The sequence below is a fragment of the Meleagris gallopavo genome, chromosome 10 (genome assembly GCF_000146605.3).
Source record: "Meleagris gallopavo isolate NT-WF06-2002-E0010 breed Aviagen turkey brand Nicholas breeding stock chromosome 10, Turkey_5.1, whole genome shotgun sequence".
Lineage (NCBI taxonomy): Eukaryota > Metazoa > Chordata > Aves > Galliformes > Phasianidae > Meleagris > Meleagris gallopavo.
In genome coordinates, this window is record NC_015020.2 from 13,319,564 (window position 1) to 13,344,772 (window position 25,209).

The following is a 25,209-nucleotide window of genomic DNA, read 5'->3' on the forward strand; positions in this document are numbered from 1 at the left end:
TGAGCATCACCAACTGTGTTCTGGGGCAGAGCAAGCTAAAGCCAAGAAGCTGAGCATGTAGGAGATACACAAAGGCTCAAACCCTGTAACAGCTCCAAGAGCTGGTTAGGCTTATTCAGATCTGTGGCCATCTCTGCCATCTTTTGATAGAAGGCTTGCTTTGGAGGTGAAGGAGTGAGTAAAAATGGCAAGGAAGAGTAGGAATCTTGTTTTCCACTGTAGTCAATAAAGCAGTGAAATAAGAAGTCTCATGTTGAGTCCCTTCCACTTGCAGAGCGCTCCTCTGCACTTTCTCCTGGTCATCCATTCCCTGGAGCTTTGAAGGAAAAGCAAGGCTTCAGTGTGGATTACTGGGGGTGTCTTAAGTCAAGGAGGAATGTTGGCAGGTTCTTTCCAATGCTCCTACTTTTTAATAGTACTGATATTAACAAAAAGCTGGCAATGTCTGAACATACCTTGGAGAACAGCTTCAGGAATAGAGGAAACATACAACTACTCAGAGCACACCAACACATCATTTTTAAATACAGCACTATGCTGGCATCTGACAGCTGCCTGGAACCATTACAAGGCAGCGTGAAGACAACACAAACACTGATGCATAGCAGATTTACATAAAGCCATTACGTAAAATTCAAGGAAAACAGCACCCACACTGTTGTTGGTTTTCAGAAGTAAATCTATCCTTATTTACCTGAGCTATAATATTCACCTTAAACATCTAGCCACATTTGTAAACATGGCTTAAGATGCTCCTTTTTCCCCAGATCAGACTGGAAGATATACCTCCTCCACTGTATTTCTCACTGAGGGACAGAAGGGAAGCACAAAGCAAGGAAAGATAATTTTGCACTGTAATATAACACTAGTATTTTGCTTTAATGAACAGACACCAAGATATATATACACTCTAAGTTGCAGTGGCAGTAGAGGACATCACATTTATGAATGTGACACTATAGGAAGCAAATAATGCTGTCACTGTAGAGGACGCTGTTGGCAGACACTGCTTAAACTTGAGGCATGCAGAGAAGTTAAGTGCTCTCACAATTTACAGCTACGTTGTTCCCAAATCCAGGAAAAAAAGCAAACAGACTCATCTTGAAGCCTTCCAGCTTCCACTGACATTTAAAGCAGCGTCCAAAGTAGCCTAGATCCTTCTTGAAACCATCTCTACTAAACAGCCTCAGGTCTCAGTTTTGATGCAGAAGTTACATGAGGGCTACGTTTCAGCTTCAGCTTTTTTCATTCAAGTCTTCAGGTCACATTGCATAGCCATTTGTCTAGAGAAGAGTCAACCTGTGTGCTCAAAGCCATCATAATATTCGTTACAACTGACAGATGCAGATTAGAGTCTGCAGCAATTTCTGTGATCTGGCTGCTGTGGGATATAGTAGGCTTCAATTATATCTTAGTCAGTGCTATAAAAAAGGATATATGCAACGTGTAACACCACATAATGAAACTTGTCAAGTCCTACCTGCAACTGTCCATTATTTTTTCATAAAGAACTGACAGTTTAATAAAGCATAATTCGTAAGAGTTTATTTACTGTAGCTTTCAGCGCTGAGGTCGAGGCAGTAATTATACAATACACAGATGTCTTTATCACTTAGAATTGTGTGAATGAGGCAAACAACCATCTGAGATTGGCTAGTTCTACCACACAAGTTCTCAAAGCACGTTTCCTAGTATTGCTGCTACTGACAGATGCAGTTCTAAGTGGCCAAGTGTCCACTCCTCACCGCACAAGAAAGAAGATGCTCTGGAACAGCCTTCTCCACTTTAAATGCTTAAGTCTTTTTAAGATTCTTTTTATTCAGGACCAAATTTATAAATTAATCTTCTGTAGACCAAACACTGACTAATAAAGGATGTGGAAGCCTGCACTGCAATAGCCGAAGGGGCTGACATATGAAATCAGCAGACTGATGGTAAGGTCAGGAGCATGATATAAACTCCTGATTGTTACCAGGCAATGTCTCCTTGCACGTGGAAAGTTTAAGACTGTCAGTCAGGTATCTGGGTTGCCACTTTACCTATCAGCATCATCTTGACCTTTTGAGGCACTCCCAGTTGAATAGAATGGCCCTCAAAGCTCCAGGAAGTTATTGAACTGCTATTAGCCAGGAAAACGAACAAGCTCAAAGTTCAGCCTGATATTTGAAGAGCTGTAAACACCTAAAACTCCAGTGAGAGTCAGTAGAAGCTGAAGGAGCTAACAATCATTAAAAATGAAGCACCAAACAAACCTCTGATATCCTCACCACAGCTGGAAACATGCTCTGACCTGCAGTTGTCAGTACACTTCCACGAGGCCAACTGAGTGAACCTATGCTGCCCCATCACAGGTACTATGAGAAACAGCTGCAGGATTGGCATCCATGGCCTCACTTACCAAGGAAATAATTTTCTCTTGTATGTAATAAAACCAATGCTTGCTTTCCCCCACTGCCACGAAGCAATGAAAAGTAACCTTTCACCACAGCTCAGAACCCTCACAGCTGACTCTGTTCTGCTCCAGCTCTCCATTTTGATCTGGAAATAGTGAAGGGACTTCAGCTAAGAAAGGACATAAAGCCAACTCTCCTTCTGTAGTTTAGCTAGTCAGTTTTGCTAGCATCTCTACAAGCATCAGAGAGCTTCAAAAAGATCAGGACAGGGAATACAGACTTGATTGCTCCAGAACTGCCTCAGTGAAGATTTAAATTCTCCCTGCGTGGCAACAGGTAATATTTTGCTCTCACTATCTCATTTGCTAACTTCATTCCGGCCGCTGAACTACATTCTCAGCCCAGAACTCATAGTAATGCTGGGTTAAGGAAGAGCTGCAAGTCTGCACTAGCTCCAGCACTACCCAGCACTTCAATATCGTCTGCATGCTGTCACAAAATTAAATTCTCTCTACTCAAAGAGCAGAACTTCACCTTTTCCTACTTACATGAGAACCATAGCTCCTGCCATTATTATGCGAATAAAAGAGCTGAAATTAAGGCCATGCAGTTTCCCTAGGCTGCTTGTATCACCAGTAAACACTAATTTTGCTGACTACCATCTAGGTGGCATGCACCTTTGGGTCTCTATAGACATACTCAACTACCTTTGCCCCTTTAAGAGGGAAGTGCACAACAACCATACACAAAATGGTGCTTTCATGCACACGGTAGCTATTTTGAGTGCATTAATGCTTTCTTCGCTCTCATTACCTACTATTGAAGTACAAAGATCTTCCACAAATAAGCATCCTGGATTATGTTCATCTAACGAAGAAGCTGATGCAGGACCCAAGACCCGAGGAGGTTGTTTCTTATTGTATCAGAAGCATTTTATCCTTTGTGACACTTCATTCATTAGCATCCTCTTTGCTGCGTCTGAGCCCTGGCAGAGACAGTTGTGAAGCACCGACGACAGGATTATTAATCTAAAATCTCCTTTCCCAATATATACCTACTGAGGATACAGAGCGCTTTCAAAATTAGCCTCCAACTTGAAAAGACTCAGAAGAGACAGCCTGATACACAGGCAAGCAGGAAGAACTGGCTAAGCTGTCACTTTTTTGCTGGCTTGTCCTGAATGCTTGACAGAAAAATTTTACACCCATGCTTTCTAGAGAAACACGGAGAGATTAGTTCCAATTGTTCTGGTCACACCAATATCTATCAAGACTGAAATTTCTTGTTAGAGAGCCCAGTGTGGCCTCACAAAAGCAGATAAGAAAAAAGAGCCCAGGAAGAGTATGCAGCTCTTGTATTTCCCACCAGATGCTGCACCTGGCCAAATATGTCCTTAATGCACATCCACAGCTGGCCAGGACAACATTAAGCACTTATTAAGTAAGAAGAAAGACAAAATTATGCAAATTTATGAGTGAAGACAATTCATAGGTGTTACCATTTCCTCAAATTTAACCCTTTTTATGTGAAACGAAAGTTGGACACCGATGACAGTTCCACTTGGATGTTTGCTACTATTGCTTTGTACCTGAAAGACTTAAAAGCGGTGCTTATTTCTAACACTCACACAGGGCTCCATTTATTTGCTTGTTTTGTATGCAAATCACAGGCAAAATGTGGTGGAGGTAAAAGATAAAATGTTCCAGGCCAGTTCTATTCTCTAAAAAACCTCACCAACATACCTTTAAAAGACCTTTGAGGATTGAAATGCCATTTATGTGGATCTGCAGACTTTATTACAATAATTTCTAAGTAAACATCACTCTTAAAAACTATTACTGAAGAAGTGAACTGTCAAGCTAGAGACAAAAGCTCTGCCTGCAGCTGGCTTTCCACAACTGGACAACTTGTTAGCATGCTAATAAATGCGTGTCTACCTGGCAGATAAGCTTCTTCAAATGCACAGCATGAGTGGGGAGCAAAGTGATAGAAAGGCAGATAATTTACAAGGTGAACGTTCACACTGCATTTAGGCACACACAAAACACTCTTGGCTATCAATAGTAAGGGGGAAAGTGTAAAAAAAATATATTAAAAAGCACCTTATATACAAAATAATCATTAAAGCTACATTTTCTAAATGAAATTGCCAATGACATGAACAGCATTAAATGCATTTGACGAACATTAACACAGCCTTCTTCTGAAACAGTATTTAAAAGCATTTTAGAGGTTTTCAAGGTTTAATTGCTGTGCAAAATTTATCATTTCAAAGCAAGTCATGAACAGCTCTGACCAGGGCTCTGTTAGCCCATCTAGCAGAGTTCATCTCCACAAAAGGAAATTATTAAACAACTCTAAAGCTCTTTTTGCTTGATAAGCAATTTGTTATTGTAAACACATTACAGATAAAATCTTTTTCATTAGGGATGAAGTATGTTACATGTGTTACACATTCCTCGGTGCTATCCCTCTTCTTTAGATGTTTCCTGTCTCTTAGAAGAGGAATGTTTACCTGCCAGGTAGGTTGGGAAAGAGCTGCCTTAAGGGTTCTCCAAAATCTCTTTGACAAATGGATCTTTGAGTATGGAAGGTTGAGAGTTGCTCCCAATGATCCCATTGAGTCCACTGCCCAACCTCATTAAGCTCTGAAAAAAACACCCTACATGTTGTGAAAGAGAGATGCTTCTTGTCGTGCAGGACATTTAATGTTCAGAACTACAGGTAAAAATGCCTGCTGCTGTTCAGTGTCTGCTTTTTGCCTGACAACCTACTTTTCTGCAACATAAATACATGCTGTTCTTTTGAAAGGCCCCGAGGCTTTAACTCAACAAGCTTAACTAATATTAAAACACACCTAATTTTCTTTAGTGCTCTGGAAGATGCTGGCTAGAGAGTATGTTACCCCAAAACTGAACGTCACACCAAGAAATCTTAATCCCCAAAAAGGCTCTCACTCTGAGTTCTGAACAGTTCGGTGGTATCTTGACATGTCACCACACCAACAACAATGCTGCAGGCAGCTGAGGAATCAGCTATTTGAATTATCACATTTCTGTTCCTCACAGGGAGTGCAGAAAGTGTAAGTCTTCTGCACAGAGACAGGGGGAAAAAAAAACAACAATACCTTTTGCATCATCAGAGCCTGAAGCTAATAGCTTTGGGTCCATCAAGTTGAAGTCAACACTCCAGCACCTTTTCTCATGCTCCTGTTTAGAGAAAGAAGGCAAATATTTCAAGGCAGTGAGGTGTAATCTGATCAAACAGTGAAAGAAAAATGCATGCTGTTTGCTATAAATTGTCAGGCTATTCCTGGGCCTTCTGGTGGTTTCTCAAAAACTTTTCTCCCCATCAGATTAATGCTTGTAGTATGCTAAACATGGCTTGAAAGAAGCCAGCAGCATAAAAGCAATTTTAAGAACTAAAACTGATTTTTTTTCAATTTGATTTTTAAATTTGAAGCAATTATGAGTTCAAGAAATATAGGTTAAAGATCTATTTTTCCAGGATGATTTGGCTGTTTTTCCAATGTGTGCTGCTAATTATTCTAACAAAATACAGCTTTGTCTCCCAGTACTGATTAAGATGTCTGTCTAAAGCCACTTAGAACATCTTGTACCAGAAAGTCCTGGAAGCCTTCATCTTCATATTGAATTATTAAACAGCACTTCTGGTGTCTAATCCTGTGTTTCTCCACTCAAACATACACTTCCAAGCCTGCACACAAAACACAGAAGGGCTGTATTTGTTATGCTGACATCTCGTGTGGAATCAAAAGCACTGCGCTGAATGAAACCTGAAATTCGGTCAAACCCTTTGTTTAAAGCCTTTAAACAAGATGATAACATGAAAAGCTCGCCAGGACAAAGTCACTAAAGGATTTCTAATACACGTGAGGCAGATGTCAGTGTGTGTGCCTTTATCTTTGTAAATCTAAATCAAAAATTCAAGTGATCCGATAGGAAGCAAAATTAGTTTGTTTTAACACAAGCAACAGCTGGGTCCTCTCCAGGCTCATTACTTAGTCTCAAAGAAATGCAAAAAATATATGGGAGGAAAACAGACAAGATTTTGTCCGGCATCATTTCTTTTTAGTTGACATATGTACAGGATTAATGAAAACAAACACTGTAAATGACTAAAACAATGAAAAAAGCAAACAAAGCTTTAAGGAGGAATTAAAACTTATGTAGAACTGTCAAGAAAGAAGAACTGAAGGCTTGCCTGCACAGACCAGTTTCAATGCAGGGTTCTACCTACACACCACGCTGCAGCACTTCCAACCTCACAACACCAGGCCACCTTTACTTCCAACCTCCTCGTTCTGACCGCAAGGCTCTCAGATCCATTCAATGAAAACACAGTGTTCAAATCGCATGAAAAGACAAAGTACCACAAAGTTATCACAAAATAGGTCTTACTCTTGAGCTCAGTCCACATATGCACACACTGCTCTGCTGAGCACCGGACCCTACTGGGAAGCCTTCTGCCTACAGTTCCATTCTCCTAGGCTTGCTACATAAGCCTGCATTTTGCTCTTCTGCTTTACAAACACTCGTAACAGTAATCACTGCAGGATTTCACAAAAGGCTTTTGACAAAGACAGACTTGGAGCGGGTATGGAGAGAGCCAGACAAAGGTTTCTAAAGAAGGGTGAGACAAATAAGTTCCAGGAACTCATTTCTCCCTGTGCAAACTCCCTACCTAGAAGCAGCAGCAAGACTGGTGGCAAGAAAACATCAACTGCCTCATGACTGTGACGAGACAGAGCTGCCTCACTCAGAGGACTACAGCTCAATAACATTGCATGGATAAGACATCTGTCAAACAGAAGCTGCATCTACTTCACCTACTGCTGGACTAAAAGCAGCATCTCAATCTGAACACTGCTCCCTCGACACAGTCTGTAGTGCAGAGAAGTGTTGCTTGCTGATTACACGTTACCTGGTAGACCTTGGATCTTTGTCCCGTGAACCCATCCCACAGGATGACTGTGCCTTCATAGTCGCTGCTGGCTAGCAGGTTCTTGTGGTAACTACTCCAGCTGATACAGCTTTAAAAGAAGAAAATAAAGAGCCGGGTCAGATTTTCATTAAGTCATACCTTGCAATACGTCAGGTGATTAGACTTTAAAAAGCATGCAACCCTTGATCTTGAAGGTCTTTTTCAACCTAGATGATTCTGTGATTCATTCAGTCCATGCCACTGAAACACTTGAGAAAGGACAAAACCAAAACCCACCAGAAACAACAAACCTTCCTCCACAAGCTAAAAGAAAAACTTTACATAGGAGTGAGTGACAGAGTGACATCACTGAAGCAAGCAAGCAAAGCTCTAGGATTTGAGTTAGTTATTTTCTGGATACGTTCATCTCTAATATAGCTATTGTTCCGGCTTTAATTCCTCAAGAAGTCTCACAGAGAGGTTTTTTCGTGTTTGATGACCTAATCTCTTGCCAATAGCTACTACTTTATTATTACGACAAAGATAACTACTAAGAAAAGCTATATGTGCAAAGCACAGGCCAGCATAGAAGGCAAAACAGTCTTGCTCCCTGGCACATATATAGTTCTGGATACATGCATCTACTTACATAAGCCTGTAACTTCTGAAAAAGTATTTCCAAATATCAGCAAATGTGGAAAGCCCACTTCTTACGCAGAAGAAAACAGCAGTTTGTTTGCTATGGGCCATTTAGGAGATGCTGCTGACTGGGAAGTGCACTGCATGGGTTTGTATTTTAACTGAATTAAGTAGGCATAAAAACTAAATGACAATTCCACTGACAAACTAACTGCTAGCAGACAAAACAGGACCAACAGTACTGCCAAGTCACATTCATATCACTCTGGCACTATGCCTCCGCTCTGCCTCCTGAAAATGTGACAGAGGTAAGCAAATTTGTAATACTTGTTCACCAATTTTTGGACCATCTGGCACAAAAGCATGCCAGTTGGTATCAACTGCTATGCATGCAGCAGAAACTGAACTGACAGAGCCGGTTCACTCAGGTCATCAAACCACTCTGACACAGTTAACTAGATTAGGGCAGCCTCGGGACCAAGTTTTAACCATCAGTATAGCTAAAAGACCAGGATTCCGTAACTTTTTAGTCATCCTTTGATTACTGCAGCTGCACTTTGAAATACGATGTAGATGCATGGAATCGCTTGGGAGTATTTTACCTTGGCTAATTCTTGGTTCCACTGTACACTTGTATCCTGTTTTCCTCAGGAATAAGGCACTTGAATATGGGAAAATCCTTCTCCTTTGTTGAGGCAATTTAAAAATATAAACACCATTGTTCTTTGATTAGCACAGCTCTGGTGTCCCACTCTTGACAATGCTCAGATTTACTGGGGGTGTCAATTTTAAAACTACAAGGGGACTCTGAGTACCAACCACTAATCTCAGCTGACTGCTATTTAACTGTAGCACCAACAAGTTTATCTGAGTAATGTGAAGCAAGAAACCCAGCTGGCTTCTAAGACAAATTGAAAGAAATATGTGAAAGAAATAACATGCTGTCAGTGCTTGCATCAACAGGAAACTTTGTTGAGTGATCCAAGCCTTCTAGCTCTGACTTGCTCTTCTGTACACATTAATCTAGCTTAAAATGAGACCAAGCCATCCAACAGAACCAGTTTTCAACAAATCTCTCACGCCACTGTGCAATGCTCAGAGAAAGCTTTCAGGACTCTCCTTCCCCAGTGCATTACTGGCAACTTCCTTTAGCAGGGCTGCACTCCTTGTGCTCACCTCTACCAATGTAGAGCCTGTTCTCACCCTTGGACATTTATTTCTTGCAACAGCCATCTACTATTTGCAAAACTTCACATTCAGAAATTTCAAAGTTTCACTTAACATAAATCATTATCTTGTACCACCAGGTGCTCAGAGAAGGGCTGAGGCAATACTGCTCAGGCAATGCCTTTCCTGAACAAGTCATTAATTAGAAAGCGTGTCTTCTGCCCTTGTAGGTGCCATCCCCAAACGTATCATTAAGGAGATATCATCATTATGTCCACGCTACCACCTCTGGGTGCCAACAGAAAGGCAAATCTTGAGTCGATGATTTACCTGAAGCCTCATTCTGAGAATAAAGTGGCTCCCTGTGGACCAAATGCAGCTGGCAGGCAGCGCCCGCCAAGGATTGCAGCAGTCCAGAGATAACCATGGCTGACATCTGGAGTCCTGCTACCAGGTGACCACTGATGGAAGCAGCAACAGCTCACAGCCCTACAGCTTACAGCACAAGGCCCTGGGCTGGGAGCAGTCTCCAAGCACTGGCAGGGGGCAGGCACTGCACCAGACATCTCTGTTTAAACCTGTTCCTCCCGTCATCTTATCTTCATTCAAGCCAGCACTTCAAGGAGACAGCTTAAGAAAAACATATCTAAGTTTAGCCATCATCGAAGAGCAGTAAAAATACAGCACAGGGCCAAATCTCTGAAAATGCACTCTTCCATCCAGACAGCTTTAAGAGCATGTCAGACAGGCAGCATCAGCAGGAGCAGAGAAAGGCAGATGGGCTGGTGCCAGTCTGGCTGGTTAGAAATGAACTATGAAGAGGGTAACTGTGTAACTGCATAGTGTAAATAATAATAACAACAATAATAATAATAATAATAAAAATCATTGCTAACGATGAAACTTTAGAACTACTGAGTAGATAGAACAATATAAAGGTCAGTTTAACAGTGCTGTTTGGCTCTAGACCAAAGAATGCCTAAGAATGTAAGGAATGTCAGGCTTGTAAGGAGAAGTAATAGATTATCACAGCAATCAGTATAAACAGAGAAAAATGAAGGGTTTCTGTACCCTAAAGCATGTCCATTAGATCTGGCACAGCAAAGACCAAGCTAGGCATTCTGCACCACTTACCCTGATAGTGTTAACAAGGGGTTAACACTCACTTGGAAACCATTTGTGGATAGACTGAGAGGGAAAACAGGAGCTGACAGGTGAAAAATGTTTTGGGATTCGCAGCAACTAAGTGGTTCAATTAACACCTTTTAAGTCACACACACCATAAATCTTTCATTTTTAAGGAATACGATTAAAGGATCATAATAAGACAAAGACAATCTTGTTCCACCTCTCTGCTTTAATTCCCCCCTCATCACCACCCAACTCTCTTTACAAAGTCTGAAATCAGAGCGTTCTCCTTGACATCCAGCACTTGAGCTTCTTTATGATTTAAAGCCTCAAAAGTAACTTTTTGTAGAGCGCAATTCAGGGCTGGAACAGAGAGGGCAGTTCCTTCTCCAGGTAAAGGACACTTTTTACCTAATTGTTCTTTGTATTAAAATAAAGGCTGGAAAGAGGTGAAGAACAAGTTGTTCTGAGCACACCTACAGCTCTCTCCTCCACGTGGCTTCTCTGGGATCTACAGAGGGTTGGGATGGTACTGGGGAGAGGCTGATCATTTTTCCTGTGCCCAACACAGGCAGTTTTGTTGAAATTTCGAAGGCCTTTTATCTTCTTGGGGTCCTGTAAGATGTTATCATGGATAACAAAGTGAGCGAGACTCATAAATGCATGGGTGAGCAAGACTGCGACTGGGAAAGGGCAAAGGGGAGATGGGCCAAAAATGCAGCTTACTCAGTCCTCAGGTGAGTTAAGCACAAAAACCCCAGGAGTATATAGAAATGACCTTCTGTAGACAACCTTTGGATGGCCTGCAGCCACATACAAGGGAAAAATTGAAACACGGAAGCTATGATGTATGATATAAAAGATAGATACCTAGGGCAGAGATAATGCATAATTAATAGGGGGTTGTGAAGGTCATCTCTTATTTTAAATACTAGTGGCCGTACTTCTCAGTTTTCACTTTGTTCTTTTCGACCACAAACAGTGCAACGGTTGCACCAGAGGTTTACTCTGCTGTAATTTATAACAGCTTTCCTTCCAAGAGATTAGCTAGGAGAAACTTGCTGAGAAGGTCTCACTGAAAGCTAATTATCCTCTGCTGAAGCACTCTTCTAACCTTGGCATCTGGTCCGGACACACAGAATCCCTGACCCTGTGAAGCTGTATGCTCATTTTGCTCAGTGACACGAGTGGGCAGCTCAGTGAGCGCTGTCAGCTGCGCTGATGTTTCTTTCATGAGCCGCTGTTTTTTATGGCTGAAAAGTCTCAAATCCGCAATGAAGTTACCAGGTGTCAACTGGATGGAGCTGAAGCTTTTAATAAGGCACAAACTACTTGTGGGCTGACCTGCTTTCGAGTGCCAAATGTTTCAGATCCAGTCTCATGCCATGAGTGAACTAATGCCCAGTAATTTGAGGACAGAGATGCCTTTAAAGGGATGATCTGTTACTGTAAGGTCCGTCTCTGCAAGCAATAGCACTAACCATATACTTCAGAGGCATACGGAATTACAGCATCATAGCAAATATTAAAACCAGATTTTTTAATTTTTTTTTTGCTAATCAATCCCAAGAAAGTCCCTTGTGGGGTTAAGAGACAAATACTTTTAAACAAAACCATCTCACTGCAAAATAAGGCAGTTACCTTGAAGCTGGAATTAATGGAAGTTGCAGGTGTTTCTGTTCTCTGCAGCAGAAATACAGACGCCCAACAACCATCCTTGAAGTTTTCCAGCACAAACAAAGATCATACCTCTCCAAATAGCCCACTAAGCTGAAAAACACCACACTGAGTTTTTGCTTAATTTAAGCTTAATAGTGGGGACTGAACGACACTTTAAAAATTGACAGTAGTACGCCTGCAAACTATTAGGCTAGAGCAATCGTGCGTTTGATTTATTGACAGCAAAAAATGAGAACAATAAAATACCAGCAGCCTCCTAAAAACACACAAACCAACAACCAAGCTTTTACTGCAGCCGACTAAATAGATGCAGCCGATTTGGGCGGCTTGTGGTAACATCTATCACCTAAGTACAGATGCTGCAAACACATACAGCGGTGAGCATGCAGAATATTAAACATGCATTTCAAAGGCATGTTTACCTAGCCACGCTTCCACATCACCTACTATGGATTAACGAAGCCTAAAGCCAATTTCTTTCACCTGGAGTGCTAGCCCTCTTATTTTTTCCTTTCCTGCTGCAGCCTACGGCAAAGCAGCCATTCTGCCTGGTGGGTAAATCACAAGAGGGCTGTGCTTGCTGCTCGTCCCACTCTGGTCCTCTCCCACCTCCCCTGCTCAGAGGGAGCTACAGATTACTGCCTGCCATCGCTGGGACACAGCAAATCATAATTAGCTCACACGGTGCTGTTTATAGCTCCTGCACAATGCCAGGATTTGTTTCTTGTGCTGAAGCTATGAATCTGTAAATGGGATTTTTATGAGGATTTATGTGTCATCTTGTGTTTTTCCTGGAAGCTTCTGCCTCTGCCGTTCCCGGGGGACGTGATGCACGTTTACCAGAAAACTGACACACCAACTTCCTTCCCCATTCTTAAAAAAATAAAGATCAGGAAAAGCTCAGCAGACGATGAAAAAGGAACACGTTAAAGAAGCAGGTGGGTGTAAAGAGGGGGTTGGAAAAGAGGAAGAGAGGCTGTGATACAGCTGGTGCCAGGGCTCTGCTCCAAGCAGGCCTACAATCTATTGCGGTTCGGTGAGACCCAAGCCTGCAGTGGACACCCATGGGGAGCATCAACCAGGGCTGCCCTTCTCCTCCCTTCCCCGTTTTCCTTTGCCTTCCCTTCCCCAGCTGCTCCAGGACAGCAGGCCCGGCACCAGGCTGAGCTTGGCCTTGCCTCTGCTGTCACCTGTCAGCTCGATGGAAGCCCGCCTCAGCCGCTGCTCCCCCAAAGCTGAGTCACTGGTGTTAAGCTCATGATTTATGTCCCAGCATCATCGCCTCGAACAAGGTTAACCAGGATCGATTTAGGGTGAGCTTCCCATGACGTGGATTTGGAGAGCAAAACCGCCTGCAGACAGACAGCCCTGGTGCAGTGCGCAGAGAGAAGGGATGTTACGAGCTGCGCCGTCTGCAAGATCACCATTATACCAGTGGCTTTTTTTGGTCGGTTGTTTTTTTTTTTTTTTTTAAGTGGCCTGCTATAACCAGCTGGGACACAAAGCTTCACACAAGGCAGCCCGACAGCAAATGGATCTTTCAACGGCAGCACCATGACAGAGCCCCAAAACCCATCCAAGACAGCAGGCAAGAGAGGTGCCACCCATGCAGAGCTGCAGAGATATGTTTGTCCCTGTAATAGAAAGGCATTAGTGAGGAGCTAGAATAAGCCTTTGGAAGATGCTGTATTTCCACTCAAATTAAGATGAAACAGCCTTAAGCCAAGGTCTTTTTTTTTTTTTTTACCGTAATGCAGGCACAATTTCAGCATACTGCAATATTCTGTAATGAGATTACCGTCTTCCTTCCTATAATTTCTCCCTCAAGCTACATCACTTCAGAATAGCAAATTATTATACTGTTTTACACTGTGACAGAGAGCCCCAGGACCAGTGACTGGCAGTGCAGCTAATGGATATAGCAAGGATGCATTTGACTGACAGCCTAACTTTATTTGTCAAAACCAAAAGCACCCACATGCCGAAGGAAGGTTGATATAATGTGAAGGTGCCAATGGAAAAAAAAAAAAGCAAAGCATCTTTTTGGAAGGAAAGAGAGTAACTAGGGCAGGTAAATGAATGAAGAGGACCCTGTCCATCTCTGCTGAGGCAGAGTGTCAGAGGACAGTACATTTGCATCGTCACATATATATATATGTATATACATGCATGAGATGTGAGAAGGAAAAGAAATGCTGAATGCAAGTAGTGTCTTGTCTGGAGCACAAAGCTGACAAGAGTAACATCAGTGAATGTGCTAATGCAGCTCTCCTCACCAGCAGCTGCCAGGGAAGGGAGAACAAACAATTACCTAATGCCTGGCAGGACTGTCGGGGCAGATTCCTATCAAATGTGAAGCAGTACGTTGGGAAGTAGATTCGGACAGCAAAACACCAAACTCACATCACTTTTCCCCTTCTAATTAAGGCAAGAGGTATTAATCAGCTCTGCTAGATTGTTCTCCAATTATTCTACTCTTCTCTTCAGAACAATGAAGCTGAACAACGTGAACTCTGCTACGACTCGGTCAAAAAAGCAGAGCATTTCACAGGTCCAACAAAACTCAAGCTCTGTCAGCAGTATGGTTTATCAATACAGGATCCTCTCATATTGTTTATATTCAGCTCCAAACAGGCGATAAATCAGAGTGGGAAGAGACAGATGAATGATACTGATCTAAATATCAATGCTGTGAAAAGGAGACAGGTGAGAGCATGAAGAAATCCAATAGTTGGTCATGAAGGGATCATTCCAAACAAACAGGTGCATTGACATAAACAAGCATCAAACAAACACACAGCTGCACAGGGAGACTGCCTATTATATTTGTATGCTGCCTAGCCCACAAAGAACACATTCACCCAACAACGCTCATGTCAGAAAGTCCTGAAAGCCAGCCCCTGAGCAGTTGCATTTATATCTCCTTCAGACAACAGTCACACACATACACAGCAATCACCATAAGTGACACAACACTGATTGATCTGTTTCATGAAATATACTAACTACAAAACCACCATCTTTTGCTACAGACCTGCAAACAATACTATTTCTGTTAGAGTCGGAACTGGACTGTTGTTGTTCACACTTCTGTAAGGTGCTTTACTGTTTTCAAAACATAGAGTAGTAAATCAAAACAAATGAGATGCTGAAGACTTCCATTAATGTGCTGCATTGACATCATTGCTTCCATTATTTACTTTTGAACTTCAGTCGAATTTCTGAATTGGGATTTTTTAAGTGACGTTAGCTGGATTCTTAATAGATAGACAGATAGAAGTTGGGGGGTAGGCTACACTTCTTTTGGCTTAAATCACTTACAGGGATTAAAAAATAAACACTGACAGTAACAACAGAAGTACAAAAATCATGCAAGATCTTTTCCCTAGAGCTCAACATCATGAGGTCTATCAGGCAAATGTAAATTCATAGGCAGAAGGTGCAAATGAGGCACTTCTGAGGACCATTAACCTTTTGTTGCAATGCGGAGGATCTTACCAATGAATAGAAGAGCACAAATGAATTGGTGGCTGTTATAAAGAACTGGGGACAAAAGTTATCTGTATGAACTCTGACACTCCCTGTAGATCCACAACTCAGGTTTTACTCTCCTTTTACCCAAGTGGATATCCAAGAGCATTTGCAAGGAACACAAAGTTCTTCACTTCCATAAGCTGCTTTCTCTGAATACTTGGGCCCAGCATATGTGAGCAGGAGTGCTTAGTGCCATGTCATCCCACCCAGAATACACAGCAAGCTCTCTGCCAAATCTTGCTTTCCACTCTTCCCCTCCCAGCCAAGTATCACCCATGGCAGATAAAGAAAGCAAAAGAACCAAAAAACCAACACATAAGCAAGCTAGTGGAAAAGGCAGTCTGAGCGTAAATGCAGTCAATGCCTACCTGATTTTGGAATTACAGGTCATTTCATTCTCAGGGTAGTGAATATCCACTGCATCCTGAATGACTGTACCATATTCATAGACTTTAATCTTCTTTGTCACCCCAGCGATGGCAAAGTAGTCACAGTCCCGGTCAAACTCAATACTAGGAGAGAAAAGCACAGACTGAGAATCACGCGACACGACACGTATTCAGATGATAAAATACCTTTTTGGTAAGTACATTTCAGTATGGCAGAGCAGTAATAATCCTTCTTAAGACTGCAGTTAGCAAATATGCCGCACAGAACACCATATAAGGTGTGGTACCAACCACAGAGTTCCTGCTCTCAGGCACCATTTTCTGATCATCCCCTCCAAGCACATCCACTCTTCGTTTTACAAAATGAACTTCTGTTCAGAAGCTCTAAAGGTTTTTCAGTTCAACTACACCAGCTACATTACAAGGTACCCAAATATCACAGCTGATGGCTCACCCAGGAAACTTGCTTTACATTCAGCTGCACGGTCTACAAACAAGATGCTGCAGGATGCCTGCCCATTGATTTATTTTGGATGCACTGCTCCATCCTTCAGCAGTTCCGTGCAGCAGCTTGGTGAACTCTATGTATTAATGCAGAGCAAATCGGAACTTCTGGAAAAGGCCCTCTAAATTCCTTAAGCAACAACAGAGGGTTGAGACATATATCATCAATACTGTAAAACACACACATGCTATGACTTCCACTTAGGGTTGCTCTTGGAAACAGAGGTACTTATTTTCTTGAACTGCAGGGCAAGTTTGTAATAGATATCAACAAAGCAGCAAGTAAAAGCAGTCACCTTCTAACAAAGTTAGGCTGCAAATGAGAAAAGCCTGCGGTTGTACATGACATACGTCTGAGGGAAAGGCAGGCAACAGGGTATACACAGCTCAATTCATTGCTACTTCCACAGTTTGGAAGGGCTTGAAAGAAACCTATTTAACATCCAGTAGCCAGAGAAGTATATCTCCTTTCTAGAAGTAGCTTCTTACCAGCCTGTAGCCCACGTTGCACAAGGCTGGCAGGATGGATGTGTGCAGACACCTACCTAGATTCAGGAACATCACTGTCAGCGAGACTAAAATTTGGTGTTACTCCTAGAAAGAAGGTTGAAGCAGCATTTGCCCTCAGTCTCTACGTTGCTATGAGGAGTCACCAGCTCTCCTCAAGTCTCCCACCTGAGCAATCTTCTATTGCTTGCCATTCAATAATTAATTTCAATCTCCACTGTCCCTATCAGAATCTCTTAAGAAGCATTTGTGAACCAGACAGCACATTGTGACTGACAGCAGAGAACACCTAGTTTAAGCTGAGCGGATTTCACACTCTCATAGTCTGAAAAATCCTGAGCGGGGGTACTTATGGTACCTTTCTACAGTCAGAAAGTAACAAACCAATTATAAAAGAAGAGGGCTCTTCAGGCAGCACTCACAGCTGCCACAGCTCGTGTTTCTTACCCCTCGCCATAGCTGAGCAGTTGAAGGCACTGCACTGCTTTCAAGGGAAGAGAACTTCAAATGCCAACAGAGTTTTCAAATCCTTGTAGAGGAGAGATATCATCAAGTTATTTTTAAACTATGGAGACGAAGGACTTTTGATACGCTGCCTGACGATATGCAGTAATTCAATGAAGCAGCTTGTAACTTGGCCTTTTAACTCAGGTGCCTAAAATTCCCCAAAGCACTGCAGGAGACAGTTCCTCCACCACTGCTTGATTGCTACAGGAGAGATAGAGCGAGCCAGGCCGAGCCTGCCAAATCACAGTCCCCAAAAAAGGCAAAGAAAAGGAACGTGCTTATGACTGGGGAATAAGGGAATAGAGGATGCGCATGCATCTATTTATATAAAACGGGAGAGAGAAAGCAAGCAGTGAAGCAGCCGGGCTGCTTCTCTCCTCCCCAAAGGTCCCCAAGCCTCACCTCCTTCTATACAGCCAGGACAAAAGCACCGCTCCAGACTTGTCTTGTCAGCTCACTCTGCTCTGTGTGAGAATTGTATAACCGAAAGCACACCTAACAAAAGAAGGGATTTACTTGTACTACCGTCTTAATTGAACTGCAGTCTCGGCTCCTGCTTGCTGCCCCGTGGATTCAGGTAGAGCACAACTAAACTGATGGCAGCAATTCATCTGCCTGGACTCAATTTATACCTTTAGCCTTCTGCTACTGCAGAAAAAATAATTTATTACAATGTCTGGTGAAAAGCCAAGTTACTGGAATAGAACACTGTCTCACCTCGGGTAGGTTTCCTTCTCTAGCATTAGTTCTAGTTTTTTTTATTAAAAAATATACCATATATATCTAGCATATATACACATGAGCATCTCAATATGTCTGTAAAAGTTAGCATACCATTAAAAAAATAATAAAAAGCATCAACCACCAAAACAGATTGTCAGACCTGCGACCTTCAAACAGCATCAAAGACACTGCAGGGAGAAAACTGATGCAGAAATGAAGTATCACCTGCACAGATGTGTTTGGTGGCTGCGAGGAAGGCAGGCAAAGCCAAAACAGCAAAGCTAACAGCATCTCATCCTGCCCTCCGTAACCTACATGCAGTGCTGGTAGAAAAAGCATCCCAGCTTTCTGACAATCAGATTTTCGTAAGCGACTGGCATAGAAAAATATCAACAATCTAAGTAACTAATGGAGCAGATTATTCACTATGCAAAATTATTGCTAATATTTGCAGAGCTCCGTTTCCCCCCTGCACTAATCAGGATTAGGACCAACAGCCCCGTTTGCACAGCAGCAGCCATTCCCACACTTTTTCCTACAAGTCTTCTAAACATGTTTAGTATTAAGCAAGGCTCATTTGCACTTAACTAGCTCGCTGGTATTCCTGTCACTTACTGTCTCAAATCTTTTTGTTTCAATATAAGCTGTGCCTTACGCGCCTGTTTATCTTTATGAAAATTCACAGGAGAACTCAGTTTTACATATTGCCAAAAGACACAATGGGGCTAGCTCTGAAAAACAACAGCCTGCTTTTCAGGTGACACGTTTCTATAGGCAAATTTACATAAATAAATCAAGTTTTAGCCATTAGTACAACAATAACATGCAATCGGGTAATAGGAAATAACCATCATTTTTGTCAAAAAAGGCCATCACTCAGCAAAGCAAGCAGCCAGAGCACAGCACATGCAGCAGTTAGCATCTGCTTCATGTGCAGCAAGAGGCCACCAGCGAGCCAACACAAGGCAGGAAGCGCTCGTGTGCTGGATGTTAATGTCCTCCTGAAAGAAGAGCCGTGTGTTTGGGCAGCACTGTTCTAAGCAGACCTAACGTGGGACCAACAGTGAACATTTCAGTGGAGTGCTGGAGAGGGCTGAGGAACAGCAGTGCTGGAGCTACAAACCTACCTCAGCCCTAGCTGGAAGCAATCACCTCCAGGGATGGGAGACTGTCCTCTCCCCCACGCTGGCCAAAAAGATGGCTACTTACTGCTCTGCATGCTTAATCTAACGTACAACTGCCTGAAAAGGAAGCATGAGATGTCACAGCAAGGCATGAGTAACGAGAAGAAAACACAGGTGACTTCACTAGTGTGGTTTTTACCAATATTTTCTATACTTAAGGAAGCAGCAGTGGAGGTAAGCCACATTTAGAGCATCTCAAAGGGAACACATCCAGTGAAGCCCCCTTTTGGACTGGCAGAGATCCTTGCTGCTCACATTTGTGCACATTAGGAACCATTAACAGTTGTTTTTTCTCCCCCACTTAGAAGAGCACTTTTAAAACTCCTTATTTCCAACAAAGGCAACTATCTGAATTTTTGTAAGGAATCTTCTGGGGATGCAAGAACTCCTGGGTTTTTCAAAAAATGATTTATCAATGTGCAACAGAATTTATGTATAAAAAAAAGTCAAATTCAGAGTAAGTGGTTGCTTTCTTCTAGGGAAAACAGAAGAGACATTTCCTATTCCCAAATCACTGCTTTCTTTCTCCTAAATTAAGCAATCGGCATCTACTGGAAATACCACTAACAGTCAGTGGAAAGCAAACGCATTCTCAAGAGTTCTGGTTTCTCTGCTGCTTTTCTTTATTCTTAATCTCTGAGATTATAAATCGACTTCTTCATTTTAATTCTAAAGCCAACGACCTTGGAGAGCACTTGCAGCTAACAAATGGAATTATGAAATAAATTGCTTCTGAAACACGTCTTGGACCTTGGCTTAGTATTGAGGGTAGACCTATGGGGAAAACAGTGAAGAATGAGTATTCCCCATTTTTACTACTGCATAAAGCCTTGCTACATTTGCATCCTGATGGTGCACGTGGTTGTGTTCGCCACATCCCTGGATGATGCACCAGAGTTAGAGAATGCATACAGATGGGCAATTGGAGGGATTAAAGAGATGGAGCAGCTCCCTTACAGGAGGAGTGCCAGAAAGGCTGAGGCTTTCGCTTTGGAAACAGAAGGTTGAGGGAAGGGACAAGCAGGGTGTACAAAGCCACAGTGTTTATGAACAAAGTGACAGCAAAAGTGGTGGTGAACCACTTCATATTACAAGTGGAAAGCACTCTGCCAGAAGACTGATTTGGAACAGATGAAGGTTTATCTTTGGTTCCCCATCCCCCCCCACTTTAACACACACACACACACACACACACACACACACACACACACACCTGATCCCTGCTGCTGCACAGCACAATGGTGTCAAAGGGAACCTGACACTGGTAACGAACATTGTACACATACACACTCTACAGTCACTACTACAATCTTAAGTCCTGACTCAGTAACAGAATCTGAGACTGCAGGAGTTGCCATTTCCAGAAAGCATACGTCTCAGTCCCTCCCTCCCCATGGGACTATATATAGTTTTCTGACTGAATATACCAAATCCTTTCAATTCCACTTTCTACCTAATATGGTGCTGTTTCTATTTCTACATCTCCAGTTCCACATTCAATAGCAGTCTGGATAATTGCTCTCCAATTTGGGGGGGGAAGTTAATTGGTGGGAGGGAAGAAGGAACTGCAGTTTTTGCTTTCAGTCTTTCTCACTTTGCACTTCCACTCTCCAAAATCTGAAGGATATCCTGTTCCAAATCCTATTGTTTTCAGCCTCCTTGCTTATTTCCAACACTCAAGTCAAGAGATTAGAAATTTAGGTTACGACCCAATCCATGAGCAGCCCTGCAGACTGTTTGGCACCTGGGACCAATACAGAAATTGGTATTAATATCACATTCCTTAAAGACTGTTTTTACAGCAGACTTTTATTTTAAGGCAATGTAATTAGTGCCACTAAGTGTGCACTAGCATACTAATTTGTAGCTTTTAAAAACAAAGCTACGTTCAGGCAGTGCTCATATTTTGCACTCCATCACCTCAAAGACGAAATTTTGTCACATATAAAAACAAAGATTACTGAGACAAAGCAATCAAGTTTCAGTATCAAAAAGCTGTTATGCTAAAGCTGTGCATAAGAAAAATTATTTTTTATTTTTTAATTATAAGGCAACAGTTGCATTAGTGACTCCTGGCTGCCCTTAAATCCTTGACCTGTGCCACAGGAACACACACAGACCACCCTCAGTTTAACATTTTGTCCAGCTGAACTGCTGTACTGCTAAGGGTGTTTCCAAATATACCCTGAGCAAGTACAGTGCAACCTCAGGTTACTGCAGCCCCTAAATCTTAGGAAGGGCCTCTTAAAAAAAGAGCATCTTTCAATTCTACAGTCTGTTACACAGACAGACAAGTTAACTACATAAATGAGACTCTGCTTAATGGATTCTATCATCAGAAAGCAAACATCTTCATCCTTAAGAACTGCATCAACCTGGGTTAGACACGACCATAGATTACCAGAACATTAGCTCGATTAGAGGACAAATCTGACAAAGATGTCTCAGCTACCACAATTAAGGCCTCTTAATGGATCAGACTCAAGTCTAACAGAGGTCTGATGAAAAACTAATTTTGGTGGATGAGACATCCCAGAAGACAACCTGCAGGCACAAAGCTCTAAATATAGTAGTAGAACAGAGCCTTTTAACCAATAGCAGAGCTTAGTTTTACTATCCATACATTCATTTGCTTCAAATGGTGACTTTCACGCACCTTCCTCACCTAATGCCATTTGGGACAGTGGATTCTGTAGCCTGCTTGATCTGTTTTTTACCAGGCTATAGAGTGATCCAAACAGAAGACAATAATGAAACATCCACCCCAAAGCAGGCCCAAGCAGACAATCAGGACACAAAGATGTTAAACAGGTGTATGAGCATCAAGAACAAAATGAGGTCATCATTCAGCAGCATCTGCCACTTTCACAGAAAGAGGTCGTTTCCAACCTTTATTGGATTCCAAGACCACCAAGTCCGACCCCAACTCATCCCCACCATGCCAACTGACCACGTCCCTCAGCGCTCCCTCTTCGTGGTTCTGTAACACCTCCAGGGATGGTGATGGCAACACATTCCTCCTGGGCAGCCTGTGCCAATGCCTCACCACTCTTTGAGAGAAGAAATTTTTCCCAATATTCAACCTGAACATCCTCTGGCACAACTTAAACCTCATGTCCTGTTAAACGTACCCACAAGCCCTGTGCCAAAGGTCAAGATAATTTTATTTAGGTTTTAATATAATCTAGATATGAATTGGAATCACAGTTTGGGGCTTTTGGCACTCCTCCTGCTTCATTTAATCTCATTTAGAAAGGCAGTATGGATAAGTTCTGTGGAACGTTCAAGTCAAAGTTGAAAGCAGAAGGATAATTTCAGTAATCTCAGCCACATGTCCGACCCAGCAGAAAGGAAACTTAAAGTGGACAGAAAGAATGGAAGGAGAGCATACAGCCCAGCTAATTAAACAACAGTCCATCAGCGCATGACAGCCTCTGGTCCCAACAGCCCAAAGGATGAAATTACATGAAAATTGATGCATAAAAATGAATGAGCCAGTAACTGGAGAAAGCCTTCCTTACTCCCTGATCATAACTGTAGTTATCATTTACTTCCCACGCACAAGATCTCCATCACTCAAATCAGTACTGAAGCTCACTCGGTGCCTGGAGTTATTACTATTCTGTTCACAGCAAACCTGCCAGGAAAACTGGCAGAAATATTGGACTTTGGGATCCCTTTGATACTGTGTATCCTGAGTTTCAGGAAAAAAAGAAAGCTGAACATCTGTTGTAACTGTTGCACACAGATCTCTATTTTAACCTATGCCTCCTCTAGCAAAGGCAATCTGCTTTGCAAAGCAAGCATTCCCATCCAAAATTAAATATATCACTTCTCATAAAGAAATACCTTTAGATGCTTCTCTCTGCCCCAAGCAAGTGTCTCCGTCCATGAGCAGAACAGTGCTAAGAACCAAGTTCAGAAATGCTTGGAAGCTTCAGAACGGCAGGAACTCAGCCTGGAAAAGTCTCACTCAGTGGAGATCATGAAAGACACGAGCTGCATGCTAGAGGGCTCACAGTTTTGGGGTTTTTTTTTTGCTCTAGCAAATTGACTCTAGCAGTTGCAGTCAACTTGCCACAACAGTCTACAAGGTAGATCTGGATCTGAACCAAGGCCATAGATGGAGGACACAGCAAGGCTTCAGGTCCATCTCTGCTGGACTTGCTAGAGTTGAGAGACAATTTCTTCACACGCACCTCCAGCGAGGGGCAAAGCAGCAGATCCAGAAGCCCCCGTCACCTTAAGATCAGTACCATCAGGGCTCAGCAGTCCTGTTACAATGTCATCACTCCTCACCACTGTAGGAGTAGGAGAAGGGATGATGTTGACCAAAAGCCCAGACTACTGAGCTGCTGCTAACAGCACATTTTCCCATCAAAAGCACAGGGTTTTGGGTTTGATCCCATTTCTTGGAGCTTTTTGGGATACGCTGGACACTGTTTGAACACATCCCAGGTAATCTCACCTACAACTGCTCCTCCACATTTCAATTGTTTTCAAGTAGAGCTCTGCTTAGGAGTCTATTTGCAGCACAGAAGCAAGGCAGTGGAGTGCCAGCCCTTCACCTGTTGATTATCTACTTTTCCCCATAGCAGTTTCCATCAGCTAGGGAACAAACAGGGAAGGACATCACTGTTTACTGAAGTTTGCGCTGCACAGAGAAGGTGAGTCCCCAGCTCTGGGTTCTTGTGAAGACATTATAGCACCAACCATGCTGCAGTCACACCCAGTATCCTTCTGACAGCCGCATTAGTCTGCAGTTTTATTCTGCTCTGTTTCAAAGAAAGGTATATAAAGGTACCAAGTTGACTAAGTAATGTCCTTAGACCTAGTTTTGGGCCCATTTCATGCTTACAAAAATCCTTTTATGTGTAATGAAATGCCATCAGTTCTAATAGATGCCACTTAGTAATACTCTCAATTCATTCTAAATTGAAATTGAGGAGGTTTGGCAGGTTTAGTTCCATCTCAGTTCCAAAATCAAAACCAACAAAGCTACTTTCATGCCTTCTCATCGCTAGATAAAATAGAAGTATTCCTTTTTAAAACCCAACAGGAGAATATGTTACTCTACGAGACAGTGCCTCCTACAGCAGCTTAACTTTCAAAATCAAGATCCCCTCTGTTTTGAGGGAAAGCAACCTTGAACATAATATCCTCTAAATACAACCCAAATATCTCTTCTAACTTTGTCAGTAAGACCACGTAGCTAGGGACATACTATTCTACTAAATAAGTTCTATTCACACATGTATTCAGGGGAACCTAGCTTAATTAGCACTAATGATGAGAAAAACCTATAGGGAACTACTGAATTTTGCAAGCAACTGAACATAAAGCGTACTGATAAAAAGCCACTTTACTGCTAGCGATGCTCTTCTGCATGCTGAAGAGATGACGACAGTCCCAGGGTTTATATGCCAGATACACAGAAGTACAATGAGCCAAAGCAACTGCAAACAACTACCATGCAAGTTAATGAGGATTAAATTCAGTTTTTCCAAAGCCACCATTTTTAAATAAGCTAGGCCAGGGCAAACGTCAACTAAAAATCACCAACACTTAAATACATGCAGCTGATGTACTGCAGAATGTTTCTAATGCAGCTTAAATACAGAATGTTTCTAATGATGCTGTTTAGAACTGAAGCCAGGTATCAGACTGCCTGCTGCAACATTTCAGGATCCTCAATTTTTGCCAGGTTTGCTGGTACACAAGAGTTTCTTGACAGCTCTGGTGGTAGCACCGCACAGCCTCAGCATTCCAAAACATCACGGCAGAAGAGGTTTTAGGTGTCCACACATACTCACCATTCTCTTTTCAAGCTTGGGAAATGTTTTCAGAAGGAAGCTCGCAGCCTCCTCCCGAGCTGTGTATGATGGAGCAGGTTTGAAGGAGGAAGCCTTA

The 25,209-nt window shown here is 42.3% G+C and overlaps 1 protein-coding gene across 3 annotated transcripts in view; it reads right to left on the reverse strand.

Moving 5' to 3' along the window:
• COP1 (COP1 E3 ubiquitin ligase) overlaps nucleotides 1-25,209 on the reverse strand; it is a 121,526-nt gene that overhangs the window by 56,355 nt on the left and 39,962 nt on the right. For all 3 annotated transcript variants that reach the window (XM_010715810.1, XM_019618630.1, XM_010715809.1), the window contains exons 11-13: nucleotides 15,854-15,997; nucleotides 7,338-7,446; nucleotides 5,521-5,602 (exon numbers count right to left, since the gene is read on the reverse strand). In XM_010715810.1, the coding sequence (XP_010714112.1) occupies nucleotides 5,521-5,602; nucleotides 7,338-7,446; nucleotides 15,854-15,997 (335 nt within the window). The remainder of the gene's footprint in view (nucleotides 1-5,520; nucleotides 5,603-7,337; nucleotides 7,447-15,853; nucleotides 15,998-25,209) is intronic.